We start from the raw sequence: 27785 nt of genomic DNA, 5'->3' as shown, positions 1-27785 counted from the left end.
CTGCCGCCAACCCACTGGACGTCCCTCTGTTCTGTTATCCAGCGTCCCGACGCCGGAGCGCGCGCGCATTTGGAACACTTGCATCCAGACGATCATAAAACGACGTCATCGAATTTTATGAATTATGCATCGGGACGCCAGCATTGAGGAAATGCAAAGTTTCAACCGGAGATTTCGGACGATTGTTGAACAGATAACGTCAAAAAGGCAAGCTTCGAAACTGCATATTTTATAGAAAATGATACAGAAAAGTGAAGAGTCATCGAACGAATCGATTTAAGGGCTTTTCGACAGTTTTCTCATCTCGTCATCAAGAAATTTATCAAAAATTGGTAATAGTCTATTACACACTAAAGTGGGAATGAAACCTCCTGCGAGGTTTGTATACAACTTTATTCACCCCATCTTTAATTTTTGTGAAAAAACAAGTATAATATAATAGAAAGTCAGTAACAAGACACCATCTTCAAGTTTAGAAATGTCAACATTATATACGGCTGCAAATAAAATTGTCTATTCTTAGAGAATAAGACACTAAACAGTATATCGTGTCTTTTCTATTCAGTATATTTTTATAAAGCAAGAAATGAAAATCGACAGTTTTTCAGTCTATTTTTCTTATTTCAAGAATTTCCACAAAGATTTCCGCAAAATACGTATAGTGCGACATTTGTGCTATTTAAATTTTCAAAATTTCAATATGTCTATGTAAAATTCTAGTTAAAGCAGGTAACTAGTGTTATAATTATATACACAGTTGGCAACCATGCTAATGACTCAAACCGTCAAATTTTATAGAATGCAAAATTAATCAAAAAAATTTCAAATTCTTCAATTTTAGTGTCTTTTATTCACAATATGTTGACAAGCATTATCCAGGCTGTCCCAGAGCTCCGTATTTCTTCGATTACTTCGATTACGAAACGCGGTTGCTTTTGGACGATAGACATTAATTTTCTCTATGGTCTAAAAATATTTTCGTCATTATAGGTAACTTTTATATAGGATGGCGCAACAAAGTTATATTTTTTCTTATATAACACCCGGTGTATTATGCGCTTATTTGAAAGAGTTTTTAATTCTAAGAATATTCATATTAAGTTTTATGGGTCTATCACGGACCGTTTATCATTTATGGGCAATTTTATGAAAAAAAGTACCATTTTTAAAAAATCGCAACGGCTTTGCTAGAAAGAAAAAGTGAATAAAAACAATTGCAACCATTTTTACTGAGTCTGGTCCTAAATTATTATGGTAGAAATTCAATCAATCTTTTGCAACTACTGCAGAGCGTTGACATTCGCAAAATATCAATTATCTTGATTTTTTTTTAATGAAACACCCTGTATGTTATTTTATTATTGTGTAGAGCTTTTAATAAGCTTTCTAAAAAAACTAGGGTTTAGTGGTCTAAACCTTACCTGTATTATTGTACACCTTTTTGAACCTACAAAATTTTAAATTATTTTATTTAGCGTTAATAATCAAGTGGGTTTGCTTTACTTCCTCTTCTAAAAAAATTGTATAATTTCTTAAAGTTACGTTGTCACCATACATCAATTACGAAAACAGGTTGTTTATTGAAATACTGAGTAAAACTCAAGAAACGCTAATTGGAATTTGAATTCAATGCAAGACCTTAATTATAAAAATTTCAAAATTTAATTAATTTTGTTGCAAATATTTAAAAATCCTGCCATTCCTCGTCAGACAGACGTCTAGTCTACGCATAAAGAAAAGTTTGATTGTTCTCAGCATTTCAACAGAGATGTCATTAAAGGCTTCAATTATTCTTTCCTTCATGTCATTTGGAGTAGTGAGTCTTGTTTGATACACCTTCTCTTCAACACACCCCGATAAAAAGAAATCAATTGTAGTCAAATCTGGAGATCGTAGTGGCCAGACAATAGTTCTCCCCTCCCAATCTATCAATTAGGAAATCTGTTGCTAAAAATAGTCGCACAATGCGACCAAATAGAACAAGAGCTCCATTCTACATTCTCTATCAAACTTGATTCATGTATGATGATAACGTAACTTTAAAAAATTAACTTTCTAGAAGAGGAAATAACGCAAACCTACTTGATTTTCAAGGCTAAATAGGATAAGTTAAAATTTTGTAGGTTTAAAGGGTGTATAATAAAACAGGTAAAGTTTAGACCTACAAACCCTAGGTTTTTTAGAAAGCTTATTAAAAGCTCTACACGATAAAGTAATAACATACAGGGTGTTTCATTAGAAAAAATTAAGTCACTTGATAATTTGCGAATGTCAACAGTAGTTGCAGTAGTTGCAAAAAATGGATCGAATTTCAACCATAATAATTTAGGACCAGACCCAGAAAAAATAGTTGAAATTGTTTTTATTCACCTTTTCTTTCTAACAAAGCCTTTGTGATTTTTCAAAAATGGTACTTTTTCTTCATAAAATTGCCCATAAATAATAAACGGTCCATAAAACTTAATATGGATATTTTTAGAATTAAAAACTCTTTCAAATAAGCGCATAATATACCGGGTGTTATATAAGAAAAAATATAACTTTGTTGCGCCATCCTATATAGAAATTACCTATAATGACAAACATATTTTTAGACCATAGAAAAAATTAATGTCTATCGTCCAAAAGAAACCGCGTTTCATTATCTTTTTTACTACCAGAGTAATCGAAGAAATACGGAGCTTTGGGTCAGCCTGTATATTAGAAGATCGGTAATGAGACACTTTCCAACCATCTTCAAGGTTAGAAATGTCAACATTACATACGGCTATTCTTAGAGAAGTAAGACACTAAACAGCATATTTTGTCTTCTTCAAGAATAATTTAAAAAATATATTGCAATATTACAATACATCGACGCGTCATAGAAATTCTCTCTGTTATATAGCCGGCATAAAAGAGATCCATATGTCTGCTTGTTAGTTATATAAGGTTGGCAGTATTGTCTCGTCTGAAAAGTTTATTGTCGTAACAGAGTCAATACTTTATTGTTGACGAATAATAAACGAGATTGAATCGGAAATCGATTTGTGGCGAGTGCGGAAAAGTTTCCTTACTTTCCTGCAGCTATATTCTAATTACTTTTCCTCCTTGAACGTCGGTGATCCAATTAAGAAATTAGTATAATTCGCCCTCCATCAATCTTAATACAACCCAATTCCTATGTTGGCATTTAATCAAAAATTCTTTTGTAAAAATCGACAAAGCACAAGCAGTGTTTGGTCAATTTTTAAAATTCCAATCCGACGCCAGCGGCATTTCATAAATGTGAAACAAAACTCACTCGAGCTGTAGTTATTTTTATGTTGTTAACATCACAAAACTATTTTGTATATCATAGAAGGAAACACATCGCACCGGTGGTGGTCGGCCGTCTATAGTGTGAAACAATTTCCGGAGCGTGAAGCGTTTATCTTACACATTCCAATGCGTGCCTTCCATCATTCAACCCTATATCTCGACAATTTAATGCTGAAATGTTTCAAGCGACTACCAATAACTTTACTAAATTGAATTGGAATAATGGGGCGTATGTATTCATTAAGTCACAAGAGAAACGCCTCTGTGCAAAGCGATAATGCATATATTGTGTGACATAAGAAGCATTGACACCTATTTTATAAAAGTAAAACAAAAGCTTTCAAACCACAAAATTATCGTAATTACAACTTAGCTAACTGAACATTTATGTAATATTGACATTTTTTACTTTGATAATGGTGAGAATTGACCTTCAATTACCTACTTCTATTACTACCCTTGTTTTATAGTCTAAAATAAAACACTTCTCACCTCGATTCGTAATATACTATTTCTAGATACAGTAATTAAAAATGGTTAGTTTTTCAGTCTATTTTTCTTATTTCAAAAGTTTTCACAAAAATTTCCACAAAATACATATAGTGCCAGTTTCTTACGGGGGGAACGGCTATGTCGCGAGCCCCGCATTATTTCATTTGTACTATTTAAATTTTTTAAATATTAATTTGTCTATCTAAATTCTCGTTAAAGCTGGTATCTAGTGTTATAATTATCTACACAGTTGGCAACCATAACAATGACTAAAAACGTCAAACTCTTATAGAATGCCAAATTAATCAAAAACATTTTAAATTCTTCGGTTTTAATGTCTTTTGTTCACAACCGTATATGTAATGTCCCTTATTATTCACCTTCTATTACCTATTTCTATTACTATTACCCTCGTTTTTTAGTCTAAAATAAAACACTTTTCCTCTCGATTTGTAATATACTATTTCTAGCTATAGTAAATAAAAATCGTCTGTTTTTCAGTCTATGTTTCTTATTTCAAGAGTGTCTACAAAAATGTCAACAAAATACATATAGTGTGAAGTAAATTGTTAAAATTTTAATATGTCTATGTAATATTCTTGTTAAAACAGGTATAGTCGTCACCAGGAATATTTGGGATTGACGTATGCAAAGCTTTATTGAGGGTTAAGCAGCTTTATGGTCGACCGTAATAATTTTTCACTGCGTGTGGTACTACCCAGAAGATGTAGAAAAGAGCCGTATTCAGGAATTTTTGTGGTGAGCTTTTAATTTATTACAGGCAAACATTTGAGAATTAATATATTAATTTAATATTAAAGTGATAATGCAGATTTGTAAAGAAACAATCTCAAAATGTAACTGAATATTAAAATTATTATTTTTTTTTGATGAAAGCCCAAAAACAAATTTCTGTTACGGACCATCTCTTCCTACAAACCTTTGAAACAGGCCTGTCCTAAGAAATGCAAATTTGTTTATGGCATCTCTACCGCAAGCCCCATGAACCACCTTGGGGGGTAAGCGGCTTATTCTATAATGAGTCTCAAATATTGTTGGTGACGACTATATCTAGTGTTATAGTTATCTATACAGTTGGCAACCATGCCAATGAATGAGAACATCAAACTCTTATAGAATGCAAACTTAACCAAAGAAATTTCAAATTCTTTAGTTTGAGTAAAATCGTATATGTAATGTTGACATTTCTAAACCTGGTTATGTTGGAAAGTGCCTTATTATTGATCTTCTATTACCTACGTCTATTACTACCTTCGTTTTTTTATCTAAAACAAACTACTTTTCACCTCGATTCGTAAAATACTATTTCTAAGTATAGTAAATAAAAATCCTCAGTTTTTCAGCCTATTTTTCTTATTTCAAGAGTTTCCACAAAAATCTCCACAAAATACATGTAGTGCGAGCCCCTCATTATTTATTTCATTTGTGCGATTTAAATTTTCAAAATGTTATTACGTCTATATAAAATTCTATTTAAAGCAGGTATCTAGTGTTATAATTATCTACTCAGTTGGCAACCATGCCAATGAATCAAAACATCAAACTCTTATAGAATTCAAAGTTAATCAAAAAAAAAATCAAATTCTTTAGTTTTAATGTATTTTATTCACAAACTTATATGTAATGTTGACATTTCTACCCTTGGTTATGTTGGAAAGTGTCTTATTACTGACCTTCTATTACCTACCTCTATTACTACTTTCGCTTTATAGTATGAAATAAAACACTTTTCACCTTGATATGTAATATACTATTTCTAGGTATAGTAAATGAAAATCGTCAGTTTTTAGTCAATTTTTTTTCCACAAAAATTTCCACCAAATACATATAGTGCGAGTTTTCCACGGGGGCGAGCGGCTATGCCGCCAGCCCCCCATTATTTCATTTGTGTTATTAAAATTTATAAAATTTTGATATGTCTGTAAAATTCTACCGCGCGATCAAAAAAAATAAATTAGAGTAGGCGGTGATTAAAGTCCTTCAAATGGCAATCCTGATTTTTGACATCAAATGTCAGCGGAAACTTTGACAAGTTTGATTTTTATTCCTTTTGAGTGAAATAATGTTCACTTTAGAACGGAAAATTTTTATTGCTGTACAAGAGGAAAACGGTGGATGGTCTTTTTCACTTTCACTTTGTGTGGAAAATTTCCAGCCCAGATTCCCAGCCAATGTGTTGCCCACTGTAGAATTTAATCGACGCCTACTCTAATTTATTTTTTATTTAATGGTACGGTAGTTAAAGCAGGTATCTAGTGTAGTAATTATCTACACAGTTGGCAACCATGCCAATGACTCACGTCAAACTTTTATAGAATGCAAAATTAATCCAAAAAAAATTCAAATTCTCAGTTTTAATGTCTTTTATTCACAACCGTATATGTAATGATGATATTTCTAACCTTGATTATGTTGGAAAGTGTCTCATTACTGACCTTCTATTACCTACCTTCGTTTTATAGTCTGAAATAAAACACCTTTCATCTTGATATGTAATATACTATGTCTAGGTATAGTAGACACAAATCGTCAGAATTTTAGGCTTGTTTTCTTATTTCAAGAGTTGGTGAGTGAATTAGGTCACGCGCCAGACCGGTTTAACCTAACCGAGTCTGAAGCGACCGGATTTCCGTCCCGACCCTTGACCTTTTGTTCTTTAACAAAGCGTTAAATATTTTATAAGCAGGGTCCTGTCTTTTGTAAATTTTCGGAAATATTATTTTATGATTATTTTCGCTGGCTTTGCATTAAATAAATTGTGTCATGTGACATTAAACTGATTAAATTTAAAGTCTCCCCCTTCAGAATTTCTAATTTTAATCAAAATTAATTATTACAAGGAACTAATGGATTTTCAGACCCGCTTCACTCCTGACCACTTACAAATTATTATTGTATGTTTCATAAACGTGCCGAAATCTAACAAACGATCAAATGATTTCGGTTTAAAGCTCTTGGAATTGATTTTGGGCTAATTTACATTCGGTTACTAATCGATAAACAATATCGGGGGAATTACACGTTGGGGAGGCGACTTTCGTGTTTTTTTCGTCCTCTGTCCGAATGACACGTGATGGGATAATTCCCACTTATCAATAAAATATTTTCTCTCTTTTTTTTGGAAAATCCACACGGGAAAAAGGTATAAATAGCACACGATACGCTTGACGGAAGCAAACATCAAAAAGCAATTGTAGTTTTACCGTTGTTACGAAACTAGACCACTGGAGTAAACTTTGAGTGGGTAATTGACGACAACATTTTTTGATTAGAAAAAACGCTTGTATCTAAAAAGGGCGAATCTGATTAACCCCAATCCAAAACTACGATGAATAATAAACTTTGATGAATAATAAATTACTATAAAATGTGAGGATCTTCAAAAAAAAATTCGTTTTTTTTTCTTTTTGAGTTCTGTAAAATTCGTTTTATTTGAATGGCAACCCACTATAAAACCTTTTTTTTTCACAAAAGCTATGATCTAAGGATTATAACTACATATCTACATTTTATTCAATTTCTATCGAAAAAAAAATTCATATAAGTTGTCATTTTGATAAAAACAAAAGAAAATTTTATCGTCAAAACAGTTTTATAGCTCTTTAATTTTTATTAATTATTATTTTCTGACTATTAAAAAATGCTTCATTCCATACTTTTTGTTCACTTTGTATATCGATATCAAATCAATAATAGTCGCAAAAACTTTTAAAATGTGTTTTCCAGGTGTAAAAATAAGGAAAACAAGTGACTGCTTAAAATGCTCTGCGACAAGAATTTTTTAAGATATAAAGCTTTTTTTAAGCATGTCTGATCTTGAAATGATTTTTACCAAAGGCCCTACTTTCGAGTTTTTTTTTCTAAATCAAAAAAATTAAAATAGCATTAAAATAGCACCAAAGCTATACAAGGTGTCAAAAAAAGATTGTAAAATATTTAAGGAGGTAATAGTATAGACCAAAATAAACAAAAAAGTTTTAATAAACATGGTCCTCAACGTAACGGTTTCGGAGATATCGAATGTAATTTTTTTTAGAACTTTTACTATTTCTTTTGTTTGAATAAACTACAAATAAATATTTCAAAAAATTGATAATTTTGATATCTCCAAAAACCGTAACTTTGCGGGCCCATGCTTATTATAACTGTTTGTTTTGGCCTATACGACGTATTAGCTCCTAAAATATTTTACAATCTTTTTTAACACCCTGTATAAGAAAAAGCAAATTTCGACATTTTAAAATTTTAGTCGGATTTAGGGTTTAAAAAAAAACGCATTTACAATTAAAAAAATGTTTTTGGGGGTTTTTCAATCAACGATCACACTAAAAGTATTGGGATTATGGATGTAAAATTTATAAAATGGCATATTTCAAGTAAATTTCTTTTTTTTTAAAAACATGTAAATTTTTTAAAATCGTGACAAAATTATGTGCAGAATAACAATATTTGAAGCAATGTGTATTTAAAATGCTCTAAAACTGTTCATCACAAAGCAAGATTTTTTTTGGTAAATGTAAAAAATTTAATTTTTGGTACCTACCAAAATTTTGAAAAAATCGAAAACATCAAAATCAAATCTAATAAATTTTTTGGCACTCCTAAATGTTCTAAATACTCAAAAAGTGCATAAAACATTCAAGGTTCGAGTTTAAAAAAAACAAATTTTTCCAATTTTTAAAAACCCCTGAAAAATCATAAAAACAATCAACCAACTTCAAGTGTTATTGGCAATAAAATCAATGTCTATTGTAAATAATAAGCACTTTTATGCCTGTTAAGAGCTGATAAAAAGCTAAAATTAATAGTTCCAGAGTTATTGGCGGAAAACCGCCCCTGGTAGCAAAAGTTTGAGAAAAAAATTCAAAATTACCTAAAGCAAGATTCGAGTTTAAAAAAAATCCAATCCCTAGAAAATCGTAAAAACAGTCAGCTTCAAGGGCTATTGGCAATAAAATCAATGTTCATTGTGAATAATGAGCACTTTTTATGCCTGTTTGAGGGCCATTTCGCCCGTATACCGCTATCACTTTTGTGATAAATATAATGGAGGTTAAATGAAATTTCAATATTTGTATGAAAGTCACTTTTACTTGTTCACTAATTAACACATAAAAGCCCTCTTTAGACTAAATCACTCTTTACATGCTGGTTTCTAAATTTCCTCAATTTGTTTGAAAACAATTAAGAATTTCGCTTCTTGTAGTTGAGGACAAAACACTTAATTAAATGAGAGGATTAATTTCAGGTTTGTGTCTTGTTAAAGCAAAAATTCGTGCAATTGTAAAATACAAAAGAAAATATTTGGTAGAAATGCTCTCAATTATAATTTTCCTTGCCCAAACTGACATCAAAGACTTGTAACTAAATAACTAGAAATTCCATAACTTGCCGACGAATTAAAGCAAAATTCGGACAAAATACAAAATCAAAAATTTATTTTATTCATATTTTCCTATTTATTGATGTATTCAAAGTACAAGATCAAAAGTATTTATAAACTCGAGGTGAGTTACATCACAGTGTTGATTCATCTCTATTTACATAATTATTTTGAACGATTTAAACAATATCCGTATTAGCAAGAACCGGTGTTTTGCATCAACACCTCAAATTTCGCAAATTGTATATTTTAGCACCTCATTGTTGTAAAATTCCAAAAAAAAAATTTCAAAATTATTGTACCTTTTGAATTTTCTTGTCCTTCAAAAAAAACACCACCACCAAAATCACACTCTCAAATTTTTTTTTATTTGTTTTACACCGAAAATTCACACGAGACCGGCTCGCACTTCACGTATTGCCAACTGTCGTGAGCATGGCACAGGTGGTACTACAGTGGGAGTTTATCGATGCGTTTCTTGAAAATCGCATTAAGTAATGTTGCGTTTTATTAATTAATAAATCTCATTAACTTGTTGCCAAGGTGAACACTTTCCATTACAATGTTTTCCAATAAAATTAATTTCGCTGAAAGCGCAAGTCAAAGAAAAATTGAAATTTGATACAGGAGGAAAAAAAAATTATGCATGCACGGAGATGTGGCTTCACAAAGGAGGAAAGTTTCGGGTAAACAATAATAATAGAAGCAATTACAAGGGTACTGAGCAAAGAAATATTTAATTTGGTTGAAAGTTTCACCGATACACCCTGTATGTTTTACTAAGAGTCGAATTGAGGAAGCGGACAAATCTTTCAGTGACATAACAGAGACATTATTTATTTTAATCTGTTGTTGAGTCAATGGTTTTCTATATCATTGATTGAAGTTACACCACAAAGCAATAAAGAAATCAACACACAGAAGCTTGTTATTAGGTCTCTCAAATCTAACGTTGTGCGACTTGCTGATACGATGAACTCTCTTAACAGTTCTTTTTGTGTATTTAGAAACGTTAGAGCGGATTTAACTGACACAAAGCAATTCGTCTTTGATATGACTGAAATCAGGGAAAAATCAGCTTTTTGGAAAGATTGAAGAGAGGTTTGTCTCACAATAGAGAGAAAGAAAGAGAGAGGTTTTAATCAATATTTGAGAGAAAGGAAAAAGATAATTTTTCAGTTTATACATTTACGTATTTTTCCAAATTTCATTATTTATTTATTTCTTTAAATAAATCATTTTTTTGTGTTATTTTTTGCTCAAAAATACACAAAACTACTAATTACTGAACATTTTTCGTTAATTAAAATTAAAATGAATAAAAATAAACATCTTTTTACATAACACTTGTTTTTCTCTAAAACAATAAATTAATCATGTAATTAAAAAATTGACAGATTTGGGAACATTTTGTTGCTTATTCCTTCTGTGATTTTGGTGGTAAACCACATTCTACTCAAATTCTCAAATACACAACTCGTAAAAAAAAACAAAATTTTAAAATTTATCTAAATGACGTATTTTCCACTCTCACCAGTCCTAGAAACTTAAAGTGCATATTTGAGTTTTTCGAAAAAATCGTAAAAATAATTAAATGTAAAAACGTTTAACATATACCAGGTGAATAAAAAGTATGGAACCAAACGTTTTTTCCTTAAACTATTAATTTTTTGAAAAAACTAATTGATGAGTGATAAAGTACTATAAAAATGTGATGATTTAACAAGAATAAAATTTTTTGAAATTTTGTTTTGTTTTTGAGTTCTACGAAAAAAATTATTTTTTTTAATGGCAACCCACTATAAAATCATTTTTCTCATAAAAGCTATACTCTAAGGATTACAACTATCTGTTTTATATTTAATTTTTTCAAAAAATTTTTTTCACATAAATTGCAATTTTGACAAAAAAAAAACGCATAACTCAAAAATAAAACAAAATGTCGTTCTGAAAATACGATCACATTTTTTATATTACTTTAATTTATATTAATTATTATTTTCTGGGGGCAAATGATTAAAAATAAAACCGCTTGGTTCCATACTTTATATTCACCCTGTAGTTTTCTAGACGTAAAATTACGCGCTGAACACGATGCAATAAGTTAAAATACTCTACAATGCATAGTTTTTGAGATATTGAGTAATAAAGTTAAAAATAAGGCTATAAATATCCGATTCTGACAAAAAAATAAAAAAATAATTCTTATGAAAAACTAGTACTATACATATGTAAAATTAACCGGAGAATACGCCTGTACAAACCGTTTTGACTTAGGACTCATAGCTTTTAAGATATGACGTTTTTTTGAAAAAAAAATAAAAATGGTTCTGTACCCGGAGCCGTAACCCGGAGTGACTTCCGGTTTGCACCATTGGATAGATAATTTAATGTAGATTTTAATGGTTTTTACCTTTTTGCTCTAAGGTCCAGTTTCATAATCATATTTAAAGGAGCTTCAAGTTAAATGTTGTTTAGAATGTGCAACTTCATATCTCGCAAAAAATGAATTTTTAAACGCCGATTACGGCGAAACTGAAGGAGATAGCGCAAATTCGTAATCAGCGCGTCAAAATCTATTGGATAAGATAGGTTTAAATTGAATCTGAAACATGTTCAAAAATACAATTTTTTAAGGGGCGATGCAACAAGTTAAAATACTCTACCTTGGCCTAGGACTCATAGCTTTTGAGATATTAATTTTTTAGAAAAAAAACTAAAAATGACTCTGTACCCGGAGCCGTAACCTGGAGTGACTTCCGGTTTGCGCCATTAGATAAATAATTTAATGTAGATTTTAATGGTTTTTACAATTTTCTAAGGGGTGTTAACAAATTTTTACTTTTACTTATTTTGTAAATTCTCTCAATGATATAATATTTTGACATAAATCTATGTATCGGGGAATCGACTGGCGTCAAGAAAACTGGAAAATTCGTAATATGTAGTTTCGAAGTTATAGTCGGATTTATATTTTTGAAAATTTTAACTTTATCAGAAATTTTCTCAATCACTATTTATCGTAGAATACTGATCTTTTTTGTATATGATAGAAAATTAAATTTTGTTTCAAACGGTACCAAATATAAGAGGTTGTTACCAATAAGTTCGGAGTTATTGGCAATAGACCGCTCCAGGTGCTAAAAATCGACCAAAATCTCAACAAAAAAAAATTTTACCTTAAAATTCTTCCATAAGAATCTAATATTTTAACTTGGGTAAGGTCAGGTTAATCCAAGTAGGGTGACGTCACATTAACCCCAAACTTTTTTTTTCATAAATTTCGCAATTCTTAGAACCTTCAAAGTTGTTTTAAGCCTATAATATTAATTGACAAGATTCAGAAAAATAACGAGTATCAAATGATAAAAAGTCGACGCTAAAAAAAATTGTTCTGTTATAAATTAATTTAATACCTCGTTTTTTAGTAGACCAAAAAATCTCAAATTATGGAATTGTTTTCTTCATTCATAACCCTACGACATGACTCAAAACAAGTTACATTGTACAAAAACCATTTTAAGGGTGGGTTTTTCAAAATAAAAATCACCCTGTCGTATTACCCCTTATACATCTCAGCTACAAGCATACCTTTTAAAATATAAAATAAGATAGGTATTTTGTTTTTCCTAAGCCTGATACGAAAATGACCATCGCCAAAATCAAATTCGGCTAAACCATTCGATAGAACATTTCATTACGTATCTTTTTTGACAGTCTATTTTTACGTGCGACGCAAACTTTTCGAAATATTCACGTTCAAAATTTCCAGATTTGAATTTGCGCACCTCTTGTGATTTTGGTTGGTAGTACCTAGTCGGCATAGATACGCTCACGCGTGTATGTCTAGTTGCATAAGTTTAATTATATTTATTTTAAAAATTTATTTTAACTGGTGATAGTTGTCTTTGACGCACACGTCTGTATAACTGGTTGCATAAACAAAAAAATTAAATCAAAATTATGCCAATTAAAACATTAAACTAATATTAATTAGGTAATTAAACCGGAGTATTCACTTAACGTTTTTCTGCATCTGGTTAACCCCATTTTCCCCAACTTCTCCACTTATTCACCCACGAACACCACCATTTTGTAACAACAATATAGTAGATTTCATTTAAATTGGCATAATAGGTGGCTATGGAATTTCGTATTTAAGTTTGTAGCCTTGCACATGTTCCTGTTATAACAGCTGATGGGGTTTTTGTTTTTCTTTGATTACTTACCTACATTGTTTATTGAACTGACATGACTGACATTTGTATTCGTTTTTTCAGTGTTTTCGTTGTTTGTTCGTTATTCCCACTACTTTTTCAAATTTTAATTAAAACTAGTTCTCTTCAGATTTAAAGTACTCGCTAAGSTATGTTTGAAAACATAATGAACTTCTTTTTGTTATTCCTGTTTTAGGAATTTTAGGTTAATGGAATCAACTATACCAATTTGAATTAAGCCAAATTACTTTATCCTGGGCAAAACACGATTTTTCAGGCTGCAGTACGCGAAGCTCCATTTTGTACAGATTTCTTTTTTCCCCTCCGATCGCAACAACTTTACCATTGTTTAAAAATTTTGTCCTACATTTTTAATGACAAAATCCAAACCCCTTTCGGATGCAACTTACACGGAAAACAAATTGTGTTTRATCTCCGGTGTGAATAAAACGTCTTTTAAAATTTCTGGAAGCCACTTATTATCAACGAAGTCTGTATTTTCTACAAAGCAAATAGTGTATGTTTTTAGTGTTAAAACTACACCTACAAAGGGATGAAACAGGATGTTAAACTTTTTATCGAAAAAACTCTCTGAAAACTTCTGAAAAAGGGTTCTTTAAAAATAAAATTTTAACTATCTTAACCTCACTTTTTCTAGTGACAAATTTAGTTCCTTAATATGTAAAGCCTTTTTCACATTTAAAGCGCGGTTTACACAATCATGGCCTACTGTTATGCCAATTTCAATGAAATGGATTATAATAACAATTGAAAATGGCACTAAACCACTACCAACCCCAATCAAGTCAACAAAAAAACTATCTAAAATAGTGAATGGGTGGGTTAAAAATTGAGAGGTAGTTATATTTGTGGTAGTGTGGCTTAGAAATCGAAATTGGCGAATGAGGTGTTTGAAATCACAATTTCAAATTTAAATTTTTTGTGTTTGGTGCATGAAGTGCTGCCAACCGCACTCTGATCTCATGGATCTTTGTGACGTCACAATTGCGGCACAACGAGTGCGACAAGGAGAGAACTCGTCGCTTTGTCTTTGTTTCGGTGGTGCAGCCATCTGGCTCGGTCAGCTGTTTGTGAATTGGCGAAAATACGATGGCTGCTGGGTGTTGTGGCACGAAAAAGCAGAAATTGAACAATTCCTCGAGTGTCCCATCGTGTAATGGTACTTCGGTGGTGCCCAACGGCATTCCCAACCCAGGCATGGTGGCCTTGCCCGAGATGTGCTTCTTTTGTTTCGACGTCCTCTACTGTCACTTGTACAACCTGGCCCCGCCGAAGACCCCCTCCTTCAGCAACGACGCATAGTGAGCCCCCTTGTCGCCTCCACTCGTTGTCTAACTGTCTCATTTCAGCCCCCTGTTTGTCACCTGGAAGATCGGCAAAGACAAGCGGCTGAGGGGCTGCATTGGCACCTTCAACGCCATGAATCTGCAATCGGGGCTGCGGGAGTACGCCGTCACGAGCGCCTTCAAAGACTCGCGGTTCAGTCCGGTGACACGCGAGGAGTTCCCCAAGTTGAGCGTCTCGGTGTCGATTTTGAGGCATTTTGAGGACGGGGACGACTACCTCGACTGGGAAGTGGGGGTGCATGGGATCAGGATCGAGTTTATCAACGAGAAGGGCAACAAGAGAACAGCGACGTACTTACCTGAAGTCGCCTCAGAACAAGGTAAAAAAGGTGGATGAGTGGGGGGAGGGCCCCCTAAGGGGGCACGAGACAGACGTGGCAGGTAAGTGGACTCGAAGTGGTGGATTTGGTTTCTTTGAGTTGGCAGCGATGACAGGTGACCCGGTTAGTGTGCACACAATGGCCTTGTTTTTCGATCGAAGTGACCTGTGACTTTGAAATGAAGTTGGCAACAATGCAAGATTTTAAAGTCAAAGGTCACTCTGATCAGAAATTTAATTGAACGGATGTCACTACAAACGTTAAAATTGTCAGAAAAACCAGATTTGGGCCCTATTGAGATGGCTTGGGGCACCTACAAATATATTTTTAGTTACATTTCACATTTTTTTTTCGACTGACTTGTAAAAATGATCTCAAGTTTGTTAAATAAAGTCTATTCTTGTATTTTTTTCTTAAAATAAATGATAAACGAAGATGTACATTTGTAGAAAAAGAGGGAACTAGTTTTTTCTCTTTGTGTACGTGGGTTGGCTCTTTTTACTAATGTATGTCTTAATTTGGCCAATCGAGTGCGATTTTGCAATCACGTGACTTGACTAACAGCTATTAATTGGTTCTTGGATCACATGACCTTAAAATTAGTTTAAAATATGTCAAAAAACGTCGTCACTTTGATTGTTTGTAATTGTTTTGAGATAAATTTTTATTTTGTTATGTTGGTTGCGTTGATTGTAGGAAAATGTCAAATTTAACATCAATTTTTTTTGGTGAAAGTCGAAAAATATGGTGGCCTGAAACTAAATTGTTTAATTTATTATTTTTGAACGAATTATTACACAAAATGTCAAAAAAACACCGCCATCCTGAGTATTAGAAACTAGCTTTTTTATTAAGTTGGTCGCATTGATTTTACGGAAAATGTCAAATTTAGCACCAAAATGTTATGAACAGTTGAAAAAATTTCGTGCGTGTGGGTCACATGATCCGTACATAATTTATCTGGTCATATTGGTTAGACCTCATAGAAACCAAGAAGGATATCGATAGGCGGAGCCAGTGCGTACTCGGTGTGGTGGGAAAACTTGAGCAGTGTCATTCGACTGACATAAAAATGGGTCTTAGGCAATTAACCTCACTTTAGGTTTTTGTAAATTTTCTCCTGAGAGCGAGAGAAAAAATGACAACAAATTAAAATAATTTATTGATTTTAGATAATAACACGTATTGCTGGCATTATTGTTTCGGAAAATCGACGCCAAAAATTAATTTCAACTAATTGAACTTTCAAATTTTAGTTTCAATCGTCAATCATAATGACAATAAAGCGTGGCTTACATTGATATTTGTATTATAATTAATTTTAATTAATTTTTCAAAGTTAACATTTATAAAATGCCCCTGTTAATAAGTAAGTATAATACACATTTTTTAGTGATGTTTTGTTTTCATACCTAATCAGTAAGATGTAAGAATTTCAATAATAATTTGAACCTTGTTGAACAATTTCTAATAACTTTCTCAAATGGTTACTGAGTATTGCAATTTATAAAAGAACAAATGCCTTAAAATGTTATTTAGTAATAAAGTAATAAAATTAAAATATTTTTATTACAGTATAGGTATGGATTATTTGTTTTGTTCATATAAATAAGTGCGAATACACGCCACTGCTTTCAACTAATTTCAGAACTCCCCTATATTTACGAATGGATGCGTCCGCGACCAGTTTTCGTCTCTGCGCATCCTTCTTGGTGTTTCTATGACCTATACACTGATTTTGAGGAAAATGTCGTGTTAAATATCGTTTGTTTGGGTCACATGACCCGAACACAAATTGTCACAAAAAACATCAAAAGATATCGTTGAAATTGTTTACCGATAAATTTTTATCTTGTCATGTTGGTCACACTGATTTTGAGGAAAATGTTAAATTTAACATCGAAATTTGTTGGTTGAAAAAAATATGATTTCTAGGTCACATGACCCGAAACCGAAAGGAACTAAATTGTACCATTTTTAAATCTGTTATTTTGAACAAATTGTTAAAAAATCACCGCCATCTTGGTTGTTTTAATTTGTTTTTGGGGATCAGGTTGTGTACTATGTTGTTAGTATTTATTTTAAGGAAAATGTCAGGATTGGAGCCACATGATCCGAAAGTAAATTGTGTCATTTTTTATTTTTTGTGTAGATTGTTAAAAAACACCGCAACTCTGATTATTTGAAATTGTTCCGAAATATGTTTTTTTATTATGTTGGTAGCATTGATTTTAAAGAAAATGTCATTTTATAACACCAAAATTTTATGGAATTTTTATTTTTTTTAATGTCAAAAAACACCGCAACTCTGATTACTTGAATTGTTTCGAGATCAGTTTTTTTTCTTATGTTGGTAGCGCATTGATTTTAAAGAAAATGCCATTTTTCATACCAAAATGTTATGACTTTTTTTATTTTTTTAAGTTGAAAAAACACCGCAATTCTGATTATTTGAAATTGTTTCGAGATCAGTTTTTTATTATGTTGGTAGCATTGATTTTAAAGGAAATGTCATTTTTAACATGAAAATCTTTTATTTTTCTAGTTATTTTTACAATTTGTTAGAAAAAATGTCAAAGACATGGCTACTTTGATCGTTAGGAATTGTGTAGAGATTCTTATGTTGTCATGTTGGTTGCACTGATTTTAAGGAAAATGTCAAATTTCTTACAGAAATTTTTTGAAAATTGGAAAAAATTATAGTGTATTTGAATTTTCAAAGTTGGATGCCATGATTTTAATGGAAATATTATCAAATGGATGAGATGTCAATTTTGACGTTACAAACTATCACATTTCTGAAGTTTTTGAAGAATTTGAGTATGAAAAATGTAAGTGTTTCATTGGTTACAGGTTATGGGATATGAAAAAAAAAAATCTGAATATTTATTTATTACACAATTTGTTTCATCACCCTGTGTATAAAATAAAATAAAATTTCTGATCCGAGTAGCCTGTGATTCGAAAATTAGGTTTGCAGCACTGAATAAAACTTGACAGATGTCATTTTTTCACTGTTGCCAACTTGAGTTCAGTTTACTGGAGTTTTCTTTTGCCCCCAGGTTGGGATCAACTGCAGACCATCGACTCTCTCCTGCGCAAAGGGGGCTATAAATCGGTGATATCAAACGAAGTGCGTCGCAGCATAAAACTGACTCGTTATCAAAGTGAGAAAATAACAGTGACTTATCAAGATTACATGAACCATTGGAACAGTCAGCGCTGCTAGCAGCTAATGTGGGGGCGCCCCCCGATGGCGGCGTCCCCACATAACGCCCCCTCGCATCACGCCGCATTGCCACCCCCCCTCGTCATGGTCCAGCCCACTTTCCCGCTGTATGCCCCGCCACCGCCCTACATGCTTCAGCCGGCGCCCCTCTGGTGGGACCACTTTCCGGGACCCTCCTACCAGCCGGACTACCCCCTCTCGCCCGACTACCACCGGAAACGGAAGTGACCCTTGAATGTCATCGGCTACTGTATGAAGTTTTAAAACAGTACTACCAACACCAAAAGTTGTCAATCCGAGCGCGAATTAGGTTAGGTTTCAAATTGTCACTCCGTGCCTAACCAGCAGTGTTGCCAGCCCAAAAAAATAAATTCACCAGATCTGATTATTCATTTTATTTATATAATATTTATAATATTTATAATATTCATTTAAACTTTTCTAATACGCTCTATTAGTGTGACGTCAGCAAGGTACGTGACTGTACCTTTGAAGCTAAACAAATAAAAGTTTATTTCTTGAATCCTGTGTAGGGAGATTGTTTCTAAGGAAATAGTTGCTATGAAAAATGTGTGTCGTTTCGTAATGGTTTTAACAATTGTAGTCAACATTTCTGAAATTTAATCTGTTCTAACCTCACTTTCTGTGTACGTCAAAAATATGTGTACAGCATTGCCAGAATGTTGCAAACGACAGGAGTGGATAGGTCGTACCAAAACAAAACAAAATAAAAAATATTAACATTCACATAATGTGTATTTGGCTGAGAATATAAATTATTATTGGTTTACAAGTAAATATAAATATCTAGTAAAAAAAATCTAGTATCAATTTGGTACTCTAGTATCACAACTGGCAACACTGTATGTTTAGCTTCATTACAGTCGCGTCTGTGACGTCACCTTTAATAGCCCGTATACTGTCAAGATTTACGTTTTTTACTTAATAAAATTGTTTAAATGTAAAATACGCCATTTACGGCTAATTTTTTTGACAAAATTTCACTCAAAATTGAATAAAACAAAGGAAATAACATCAATTTAGATAAATTTTTGTAATTTTTAGACATGTTCTGAGAATATCGTGGAAAATAAAGAATTTCTGGTTCAAAAACAAATTAAATCGAGCTAAAATAATATCAATTTCAATCTAATTTGGTAATTTTTCTAAAAATGCAAAAATAACACTAGTTTTGTCCTAATTTGATAAGTTTTCAGTTTGTTTTTAACGAAATTTTAGAGGGGCCATTAACTCTGGAATTAGATGTAATTGCTTGGAAGTTTTTGGAATTATTAAAATTATTTTTGGATTGTCTGGAATCACCATAATTTTAATTACTGGAATTACCACATTTTTTAAAATTTACGAAGCAAATTTAGTTTAAAAATTGCATTGAACTTTTTGGAATTAATTTTAAATTACAAGAATTATTGTAGAATTACGAAAATTAATTTGGAATTAATCTGAAAACCATGGATTAATAAAATTACTAAAATTGAATTTCGGTGAAATTTTTCTAAACTTTCTGGAATTTTTTAGAATTACTGAAATTCTTTATAAAATTAACGGAGATAATTTATTTTTTATTATACCTGCATCATAATCACTGATTAAAACACGCAAAAGCGTGCATAAAGGGGCCTTTAAAGCTCTAGTGCTTTAAAGTTGCCATGGTAACAATAAATTTAGTTAGAAATTTAGATAATGTTGACACGAACGAATTTATTTATTTATTGAAATACACATGAATCGTACAATTACTGTTGTTTGAAAATTGTAACCCGGAACGTTTAATTACATCGTTATTATTTAAACTAGTAGAAGACTCCTCCCATTGCGCTGTTTCACATACATTCCTTRTTGGAGCCACAGATGTAATAGTATTACTTCCACTTACTGCCCCAATAATGCGCCTTGACACACAAAGTTTATTCGTGGTAGACTCTTCAACATACGAATTTGCCACCGTTGAAGACTTCCACCCAACTTATCGTTTAAGTTCATCCACACTCATTCCAATATTTGCCATGATTGTTGCAGAAGTCCGTCGAAACGCGTGGCCTGTGTATTTTTTAGCATCTGGAAGCTAGGTCGCAACAAGAGACGGACATTGACCAAATAACTATTTTGATTGAAGTGGATTCTTCAATATAGCCACTACGCCACTTGCCACTAGCCACTACATACTTGCACTACGCAAATTTTGATTTTTCCGGAATTAATCGCAGTTCTGCTTGTTCTGCTAGCCTTTTAATATCTTCACTCATTTTCTGAAGTGATTTTTACAAACGTCGAAAAATGTACATAACAACGTAAACTAGTAACCGTCTCTACGAAAACGATTCACAAACAACCTTTGATAATTTTATTGTGTGAATTCACATTTTTTCAATGGTCATAAAAGATCGCAGATGGGCAGGTATAATAAAAAATAGCGTATAACACTCGTTTATAAGCGCCTTTACGACGTTAAAAGCACTCCCCTCACGCGTCGTGCTATTAAACCCGTCGTGCGTGTTTTAAAGGCTTGCTTATAAACTAGTATTATAATATACTATTGAAAATTGCATTAAATTTCTTGGAATTAATTCGGTGTTGCAGGAATTATTTTAAAAGTACAAAATTACGAAAATTAAATTGGAATTAAGTTGGACTATAGGAATTAATTTAGAATTTTAAGAATTGAATTAACTTGAAAACATTGGAATTACCAATTACCGGAATTACTGGAATTGAATTACCGGAATTACTTGTAAATTACAAAATTACGTTGGTTATCCTATAAGTATCGTAATTAATTTGGAATTACGGAAATTATATGTTGCAATAAAGTTGTAATTACAAGAAATAATGTAGAATTATTGGAATTAATCCGAAAACAATAAAATTACGATGAATTCAATATTAATCAATAGAATTATTAAAATTGAATTTTGGTGGATTTTACTTATCGGAATTATTTGTAAATTACTGGATTTTTTTCGAATTACTAAAATTATTATGTTGTAATTACAGAAATTAATTGTACGAACTAATCTAAAAACAATGGAATTACGATGGAATAAATTACTAAAATTTTTCTGGAATTTCTAGAATTCTTTTGAAAATTACGTTGAATTTCTTAAAACTATCGGAATTAATTTGGAATTGCAGAAATTATTTTGGAATTGCAATAATTAATTTGGAATTTTGGTGAATTTTTTTGTAATTGGAATTGGTTGTACACATTTGTTTCAAATTAACGGCCCCTAGGAAATTTTGCTGAAAAACGCTCCGAAAAAGGCTAAAATAAAATAAATGAGGTGAGTTTCTGGCTAAAATAATAATTAAAAAACCAAATTAAGAATTTGGGCATAAAAATCCCCAGATCTGACGACATTTCCCCGAGCTGGCAACACTGCTACCATCGCACAGCAATGCACGGGTGCCAACCTTGCTTTTGCTTCCAGTGTTACCACACTAAATTAAGATTCAACTTGTTCAAACATTGTAACATAGGAAATATATTTTTACATTGCCTAAAATAGCAAAATTGTCAATAATCGTCCGCAAAAAGGGGTGCATTGCAATAATTACCCAAAAACCATATAAATAACTTTAAGTATATTTACTTATCATTTGTGTGAGTGAAGTTGTATTAACCTTATGTAAGAAAAACTAGGAATAGAGATGGGTAGTGTGTAAAAATTTTAAAAAAACTTGAAAATTTTGCGATGGTAAAAATTCAAAACTTAAATCATCACTGCCATTTTGTCATGTTGAGTAGTTAACAATCATGGATGATGCTCAATGAACATCATAGTGTGATCTCGTTGCTGTATCACTGGACTGAGACATGTGATCGCAACACAGCCAAAGTTGGGGGCCCTGGGGCCCCAGCTAAGTGTCTCAAAACTCAGGATTCAATTGGGTAAACGAAATCCACTGCTCTACAATAATCTCGCATATCTCTCATTTCGGTCAAAACACAGCAAAACATCGGAGAAAATGTGCCTAAGAGACACTTTTCTGATTTAATTAGTGTTTAAATGTATTGTAGTGGGGTTCAAAGGTTTAATAAAATTACTTTTATAACTTTGAAATTTTTTATTTAGGAATTTTCGAGTTGTCTCTCCAATTCGGCCAGTTTCGTGTTGACGTTTATCACAGATTTGGCTTCGAGGTAAGTGACAAGGGCCCCAAAAAAGGCCTGCCCCAGGAAAATCGCCAAGAGGACTGTGGAAATGGGCTGGGACTTGGCCCGAATCAAGTTGAAGACTTTGCCCGGCTCCCGGGCCAAGTCAGGGACATTGAATGTGACATATCGGTGTGCCAACTGCAACAATTCATCAAACAAAAAACCCTAAATTGGGGAAATACACACGGATAGGTTGGCCATGGGGGCTAGCACCGTGGGGAAAACACATCCGATGAGGGCCTGGATCGCGGCCCCCCGCATCTCGAGACATGTAGGGCACGTGCCGCGTTTCTGCAAAACGACATCTTTTTGCACGAACTCCACGTGGGTGAGGAGGGAGAAAGTCGCCGGGAGAATGCATACTGGGAGGTAGGTGGAGGCGCGGCCGTGCCCCAAAAGCTTGAATTTTTGCCGGTAGTAGGAGTTCAGGAAGAAGCCACTAAAAAAACCAGCTGCACTTAGGATATACGGCCCGAATTTGTACCCAAAACTGCAAAAAAGGACAATTAGTGGTCACACTTCTGGGGGGCTGCCTACATGTCGCTGGTGTTTTTCCACGTGTTGAGGAGCTTGCTTTGGTACTTGAGAGCCTCCTCTTCTGATAAAATAACAGCGTCGGGGGGGATATCGCTGAAATTTTTGCGTAACAACGCCATGATTTTGAGGTTATGTACTTTAACCTCAAAATTTAAACCTTAATATCGCTAACACAACGATCTAACCACTCAGGATGGTTAGTATGGTCGTTTGGGGGGGACACTACGGGTCTTACGTAATGATATAACCGATACACGGGCAAGAATTTAGCCAAAAACATTGACATGTGACGGTGACATAACCTCACTTTTTGTAATACAAATAAAAATTTAATTAAAAAGTCGTGACTGGGGACTAAAAATACGTTTTTGGTGGTTGACTCGTGTCTTTGAAATAGCCTCCAATTGCTTAATTACCACTACTCCGAATTTTGTGAGGTTGTATTACCTAACCTCAAACCTAGTGACAAGTGTCATCAACCCCCTAAAACAAGGATTTAATCACTCCGGCGACACACAAACATCAATTAACCCACACTTGTCCCATCAGGTAACACTTTTCACCGATAATAATACCCAAAAATTGGGTAAAACAAAAATGTTGTGACATTTAACCTCATTTTTTAGGTCAAAAATGTGTGAGGAGCCCCCACATTGTAACCACTTTGTGGTTCGTAAAAAGCGCTTCTGTCGCATGAGTGTAAAGCCGGGTGATAGGTTTTGCGGTGAGCATCAACCAGCCGGGGCCACAAACGATGATAAAATCCGGATTGTGTGCCCCCTTGACCCCAAACAGTTTGTGGTTTACTTGAGCCCTACCGTGTTACTAACCCTTGAGTTGCAGCACTTGTTACGCTCATAATTTGCGCAAACACTTGAAAATTTGTAATGCGAGACCGGGGGCTGCCGTGGCTTATATCCAGCAAGGGGTGAATTTGGGGGATGCCCCCGAGGACCATAAATCACTATCTGAGTTTAGCACGAGTGAAATTGTTACAGTTATTGGACGAATTAACAAGATTTTTGAGGAGTTTTTGAGTGATCAAGTTACGGGGAATTTCCGGGGGCACAGTGTGGTGGAGGCTGAATTGGCCAAGCCTGAGTATGGGGACAAAAGTAAAAAACACCTGAAACAGGCGTCGGCGATTTTAGGTTTGTTGCAAGAGTGTGATTTGATTAAACCTGAAACGTGTTTTATTGAGTTTGGGGCTGGGAGGGGGCTGTTGAGCTACTGGTTGGCACAGGCGTGCCCCCAGGGGACTTTTCTCTTAATTGAACGCTCCTCCCCCAAGCACAAACGTGATAATAAATTGGAAAAGAGCGAAAAAGTGAAACGAATTAGGGCCGATATAGCCGACTTGGTTTTAGATAAATTGGATGCTGTCTCGGGGAGTGCCTCCATTGTGGGGGTTACGAAACACTTGTGTGGGGACGCGACTGGTAAGTTTTATTTATTAAAAAAAAATTAAAAAGTTTGAGATATGATTGAAATCTAACACGGGTGTATTACTGGTTGCCTAGCCTTTTTTGTTTTCAGATTTGGCCTTGAGGTGTTTGTTGAACGTGTCAAGTGTTAAGGTTGGGGGCTTGACTATGACTTTCTGTTGCCACCACAGATGTCGCTGGGGGGCTTATGTCGGTAAAGATTTCTTTAATCGGGTCGGTTTGACGAAGCCCGATTTTGAAATGATGTGTGGGATGAGCAGTTGGGCCACTTGTGGGACGGGTTTGAGTCGGGAGAAGAACCAAATTGGGGGGACAGTGGAGGGCAATGAGAGGGATAAGGAGATTGGAGTGACGAGGAGTCAGAAGGAGGAGTTGGGGAGGAGGGCTAAAGCGCTCCTGAATTGGGGGCGATTGCAGTTTTTGGAGGGTTTGGGGTTTGAGTGTCGATTGCACTACTACGTCGAGGCGGATGTGTCGTTAGAAAATGTTTGTATTGTTGCAAAAAATAAAACATCTTGAATTATTTGTTGTTTTCTTGTGTTGACACTATGTATATGACTGTTAACTGTGTGTTTTTTTATAAATTTTTTAAGCGAATAACCTTTGTTTTTTTCTTCTTCTTTTTCTTCATTTTCTTTTTTAGGATCTGGAATTTTAGATTATTTTGAGAATATGTACCAAAACCCAAATTCCCAGAATATCTTCTCTAGAAACCTTTTTTTTTAGATTTTAGAATTCCATGTTTTTACAGCTAGAAATCAGAAATAGGAATCCTTTTTATAAACTTAGAACCAGAAATTTTAGACGTCTTTTATTGTTTCAATTAAAAAAATTTTAGAATCTAGAACTTAGAATCAACAGAAATAGGTAATTCTAGAATTCTAGAATTATTTTCACATATTTGATCAGTAATTTAGTAGCAGTATTAGAAATTTGTATTTTAGAAATCCGTAAATTTTAGACTTTTGAAGTCGTGTATTTATATTATTTATAATATTTATATTTACCAGAATTCGACTATTTTAATTTTTTTTAGGATTGTAGTATTTTAGAAATTTATAAATTTTAGAATTTTGAAGCGATGTTTTTTTTTCGAAACTCAGCTTTGAATTTTATTTATTTAATTATTAAATTAAACCATTTATTAATCAACAATGAAAAAAACGGTTGTCTTGTCGAAATTTTGTTTTCTTTTAATTTTTGCCCAGTGATGGTTGAAAAACCCACTGTCATTGTCACAATGAGTGATAGCTTTCGCCCCAAAGCAGCCCCCACTACGAGGAAGCTTTCATGGTCAAAATCCGGTATCGTACCAGACTTTAAATCTCCGTTTCAGTCCAAGATCGATCACGAGCCACAATGAGTCGTTTTCGAAAAAAAATTTTTGCACTACTTTTTGTAGGATTTTTGAGTTTTGTTGGTGCTAGTGATGACAATGTGATGAAGATTCTGCAGCGCCAGAGTGGCCAACCGTTGCTCAAATACAACACTGCGAAAGGTAGTTTTTTAAACTTGACCAAAATTATCCAATTGCAAAAGAAACCCGTTTTTGTTTAGGTTTTAATTAGATTATGTTGCAAGAGTTGCAAAAGCTACAAGTTTTTTTTTATAGATAAAATCGTGACATAATTTATGCAAATATCTGGCACTGATTTTTACAAGACGTGTAAATGTTTGAAGAGTTTTGCGCTGATATTTAATGACTTTCAAATTTTCATTTTCAAGTTTGCGTTAATTGGAATTTGAAGTTTTATGTAATTATCGGTTTTTGTATTTCTGAATGAATTATAAAATACGATTTTGAATATAAAACGCCTTCTTGTCTTATAAAGCGAAATTATTTCTTTAAATAGCTCACATTTTATTACTTTGACCTGTTTTTGTTGCTTTTTAATAATAATAATAATTTATAGTTTGTTTTACTAGAAGATTTAATTAATATATTGATGATTGTTTTAAGCCTTGGAATTTGAGATTCTTACACTTTTTCAAGATCTTTACAACAAATTATGAATGAATAAAATGCTCTTGAATGTCAAGTACGATTTTGTTGCTTCTCAAGATTTTATTTAAAAACCTTTTGTTGTTTTTTTAAAGATATAGAACATCTTTGGAATTTTAAAAGTTCATATTTCAAGAGTTTTACCTGATACAATATTTTAATTTATTGTTTGTTTTCAAATCTTTTAAAATAGTTTCAAAAAAATTGTGACTTTTTGAAGATCTCAAAATCTTATTGCTAGAATTAAACAATTTTTTAAATAAAAAAAAATATTCTCAAAATAAATTTAAAATAATTTATTTTGAGAATTGAGAAACAAAATCAAAATCTTGAATAGACAACTATTTAACTTAAAGTGATCCTAAAGATTTTACAGATCCTACAATTGATCTCAACTGTTGTTTGTTTTTTATTTCTGAAAAGATTTTCAAATGCATTGATCTTGAGAACTGAGAAACTAAGATTTTAAAAAGAGTACATTTTTTATTAAGTGAAATTACAAATTTTGCGAGATTTGAAAATGCGAAAATTTTTAGAAATAGAAAATGATAAGAAACCATTTTGAACAGAGAATTAAATTATTGAAGTTTAAATTTAATTTTTATTTTTTTAAGTAATTTAGGTTGTTTTTTTACAAATCTAATCAGTGAAGATTCAAAAAGCAAAAAAATGGGAGAGAAAATATAAAGATTGTTTTTTTTTTACGAAATTTATCTTTAATTATTAAAAAAAACTTGTGATTTGATCTTGAAAATAGGGATCTTGAAGAAAGAATAGTTTTTGTTCATGATCTTAATACTACTTTTAATTTAGTTTATCTTAAATTGATCTAAAACATTTTACTCTTTGATCTCTACAGCAGATCTTGAGTTTTTAATCCTCCGCAGAGATCTTCAAAAAAAAAAAAATAATAAGATCTTCCGTAAACAAAAAATTAGGTAGTTAATTATGTGATTTTTATATTTTAAAAATAATTTAACTTTAATTAATTAAATCTTAGAATTTAGATCTTGAAAATTGAGAAACTGAATTACAATTGTCAACAAAAATCTATAAATTGTTATATTTAATTAACTAAAATTTATTCCGAAATTTAAAAAAAATTACACTTTGATCTTTAAGACCTTGATATTTTAATCTCACAAAACGATTTTAAAATGCGAATATCTTTGAAAACAAAAAATATTAAGAAACAAACTTGAATAGAGAATTAATACCTAGTTAAGATTTTAATTTAATTACCTTTTGTTAACTAATTCAGCTTGAACAGATCTTGAAAAAAAAAGGAAGAAAAA

The 27785-nt window shown here is 32.6% G+C and overlaps 4 protein-coding genes across 5 annotated transcripts in view; 3 read left to right on the top strand and 1 right to left on the bottom strand.

The window, feature by feature from the left end:
- The first annotated feature begins 14446 nt into the window (after nt 1-14446).
- On the top strand, nt 14447-18339 carry LOC123010011 (AMMECR1-like protein). Its single transcript, XM_044406622.1, has 3 exons — nt 14447-14735; nt 14784-15100; nt 18163-18339. The coding sequence occupies exons 1-3, from the start codon at nt 14524-14526 to the stop codon at nt 18327-18329; spliced, it is 696 nt and encodes a 231-aa protein (XP_044262557.1). The 5' UTR covers nt 14447-14523; the 3' UTR covers nt 18330-18339.
- A 4067-nt stretch (nt 18340-22406) lies between these two features.
- LOC123009515 lies at nt 22407-23508 on the bottom strand. The gene is made up of 3 exons (XM_044405892.1): nt 23044-23508; nt 22693-22996; nt 22407-22644 (listed from the first exon to the last, which is right to left on the bottom strand). Exons 1-3 carry the CDS (start codon nt 23160-23162, stop codon nt 22420-22422), a joined length of 648 nt encoding a protein of 215 aa, XP_044261827.1. The 5' UTR covers nt 23163-23508; the 3' UTR covers nt 22407-22419.
- LOC123009514 (tRNA:m(4)X modification enzyme TRM13 homolog) lies at nt 23025-25092 on the top strand. Of its 2 annotated transcripts, XM_044405891.1 has the most exons (5): nt 23025-23592; nt 23670-23837; nt 23887-24194; nt 24411-24482; nt 24580-25092. In XM_044405891.1, the coding sequence occupies exons 2-5, from the start codon at nt 23677-23679 to the stop codon at nt 25005-25007; spliced, it is 969 nt and encodes a 322-aa protein (XP_044261826.1). In that variant the 5' UTR covers nt 23025-23592; nt 23670-23676; the 3' UTR covers nt 25008-25092. The 2 variants fall into 2 exon arrangements, with proteins under 2 accessions (XP_044261826.1, XP_044261825.1); XM_044405890.1 differs by having other exon boundaries at nt 23034-23592; nt 23887-24482; nt 24580-25088.
- A 712-nt stretch (nt 25093-25804) lies between these two features.
- Nucleotides 25805-27785, top strand: part of LOC123009707 (nose resistant to fluoxetine protein 6-like) — a 12423-nt gene continuing 10442 nt past the window's right edge. Inside the window, exon 1 of the mRNA XM_044406191.1 lies at nt 25805-25986. Coding sequence (XP_044262126.1) covers nt 25848-25986 — 139 coding nt within the window. The 5' untranslated portion in view covers nt 25805-25847. The remainder of the gene's footprint in view (nt 25987-27785) is intronic.

This window comes from Tribolium madens, unplaced genomic scaffold (assembly GCF_015345945.1).
Source record: "Tribolium madens isolate multiple individuals breed KSU strain unplaced genomic scaffold, Tmad_KSU_1.1 Scaffold_7;HRSCAF=85;Tcas5.2_LG10, whole genome shotgun sequence".
Lineage (NCBI taxonomy): Eukaryota > Metazoa > Arthropoda > Insecta > Coleoptera > Tenebrionidae > Tribolium > Tribolium madens.
This window is presented reverse-complemented; position numbering and strand designations above follow the sequence as displayed.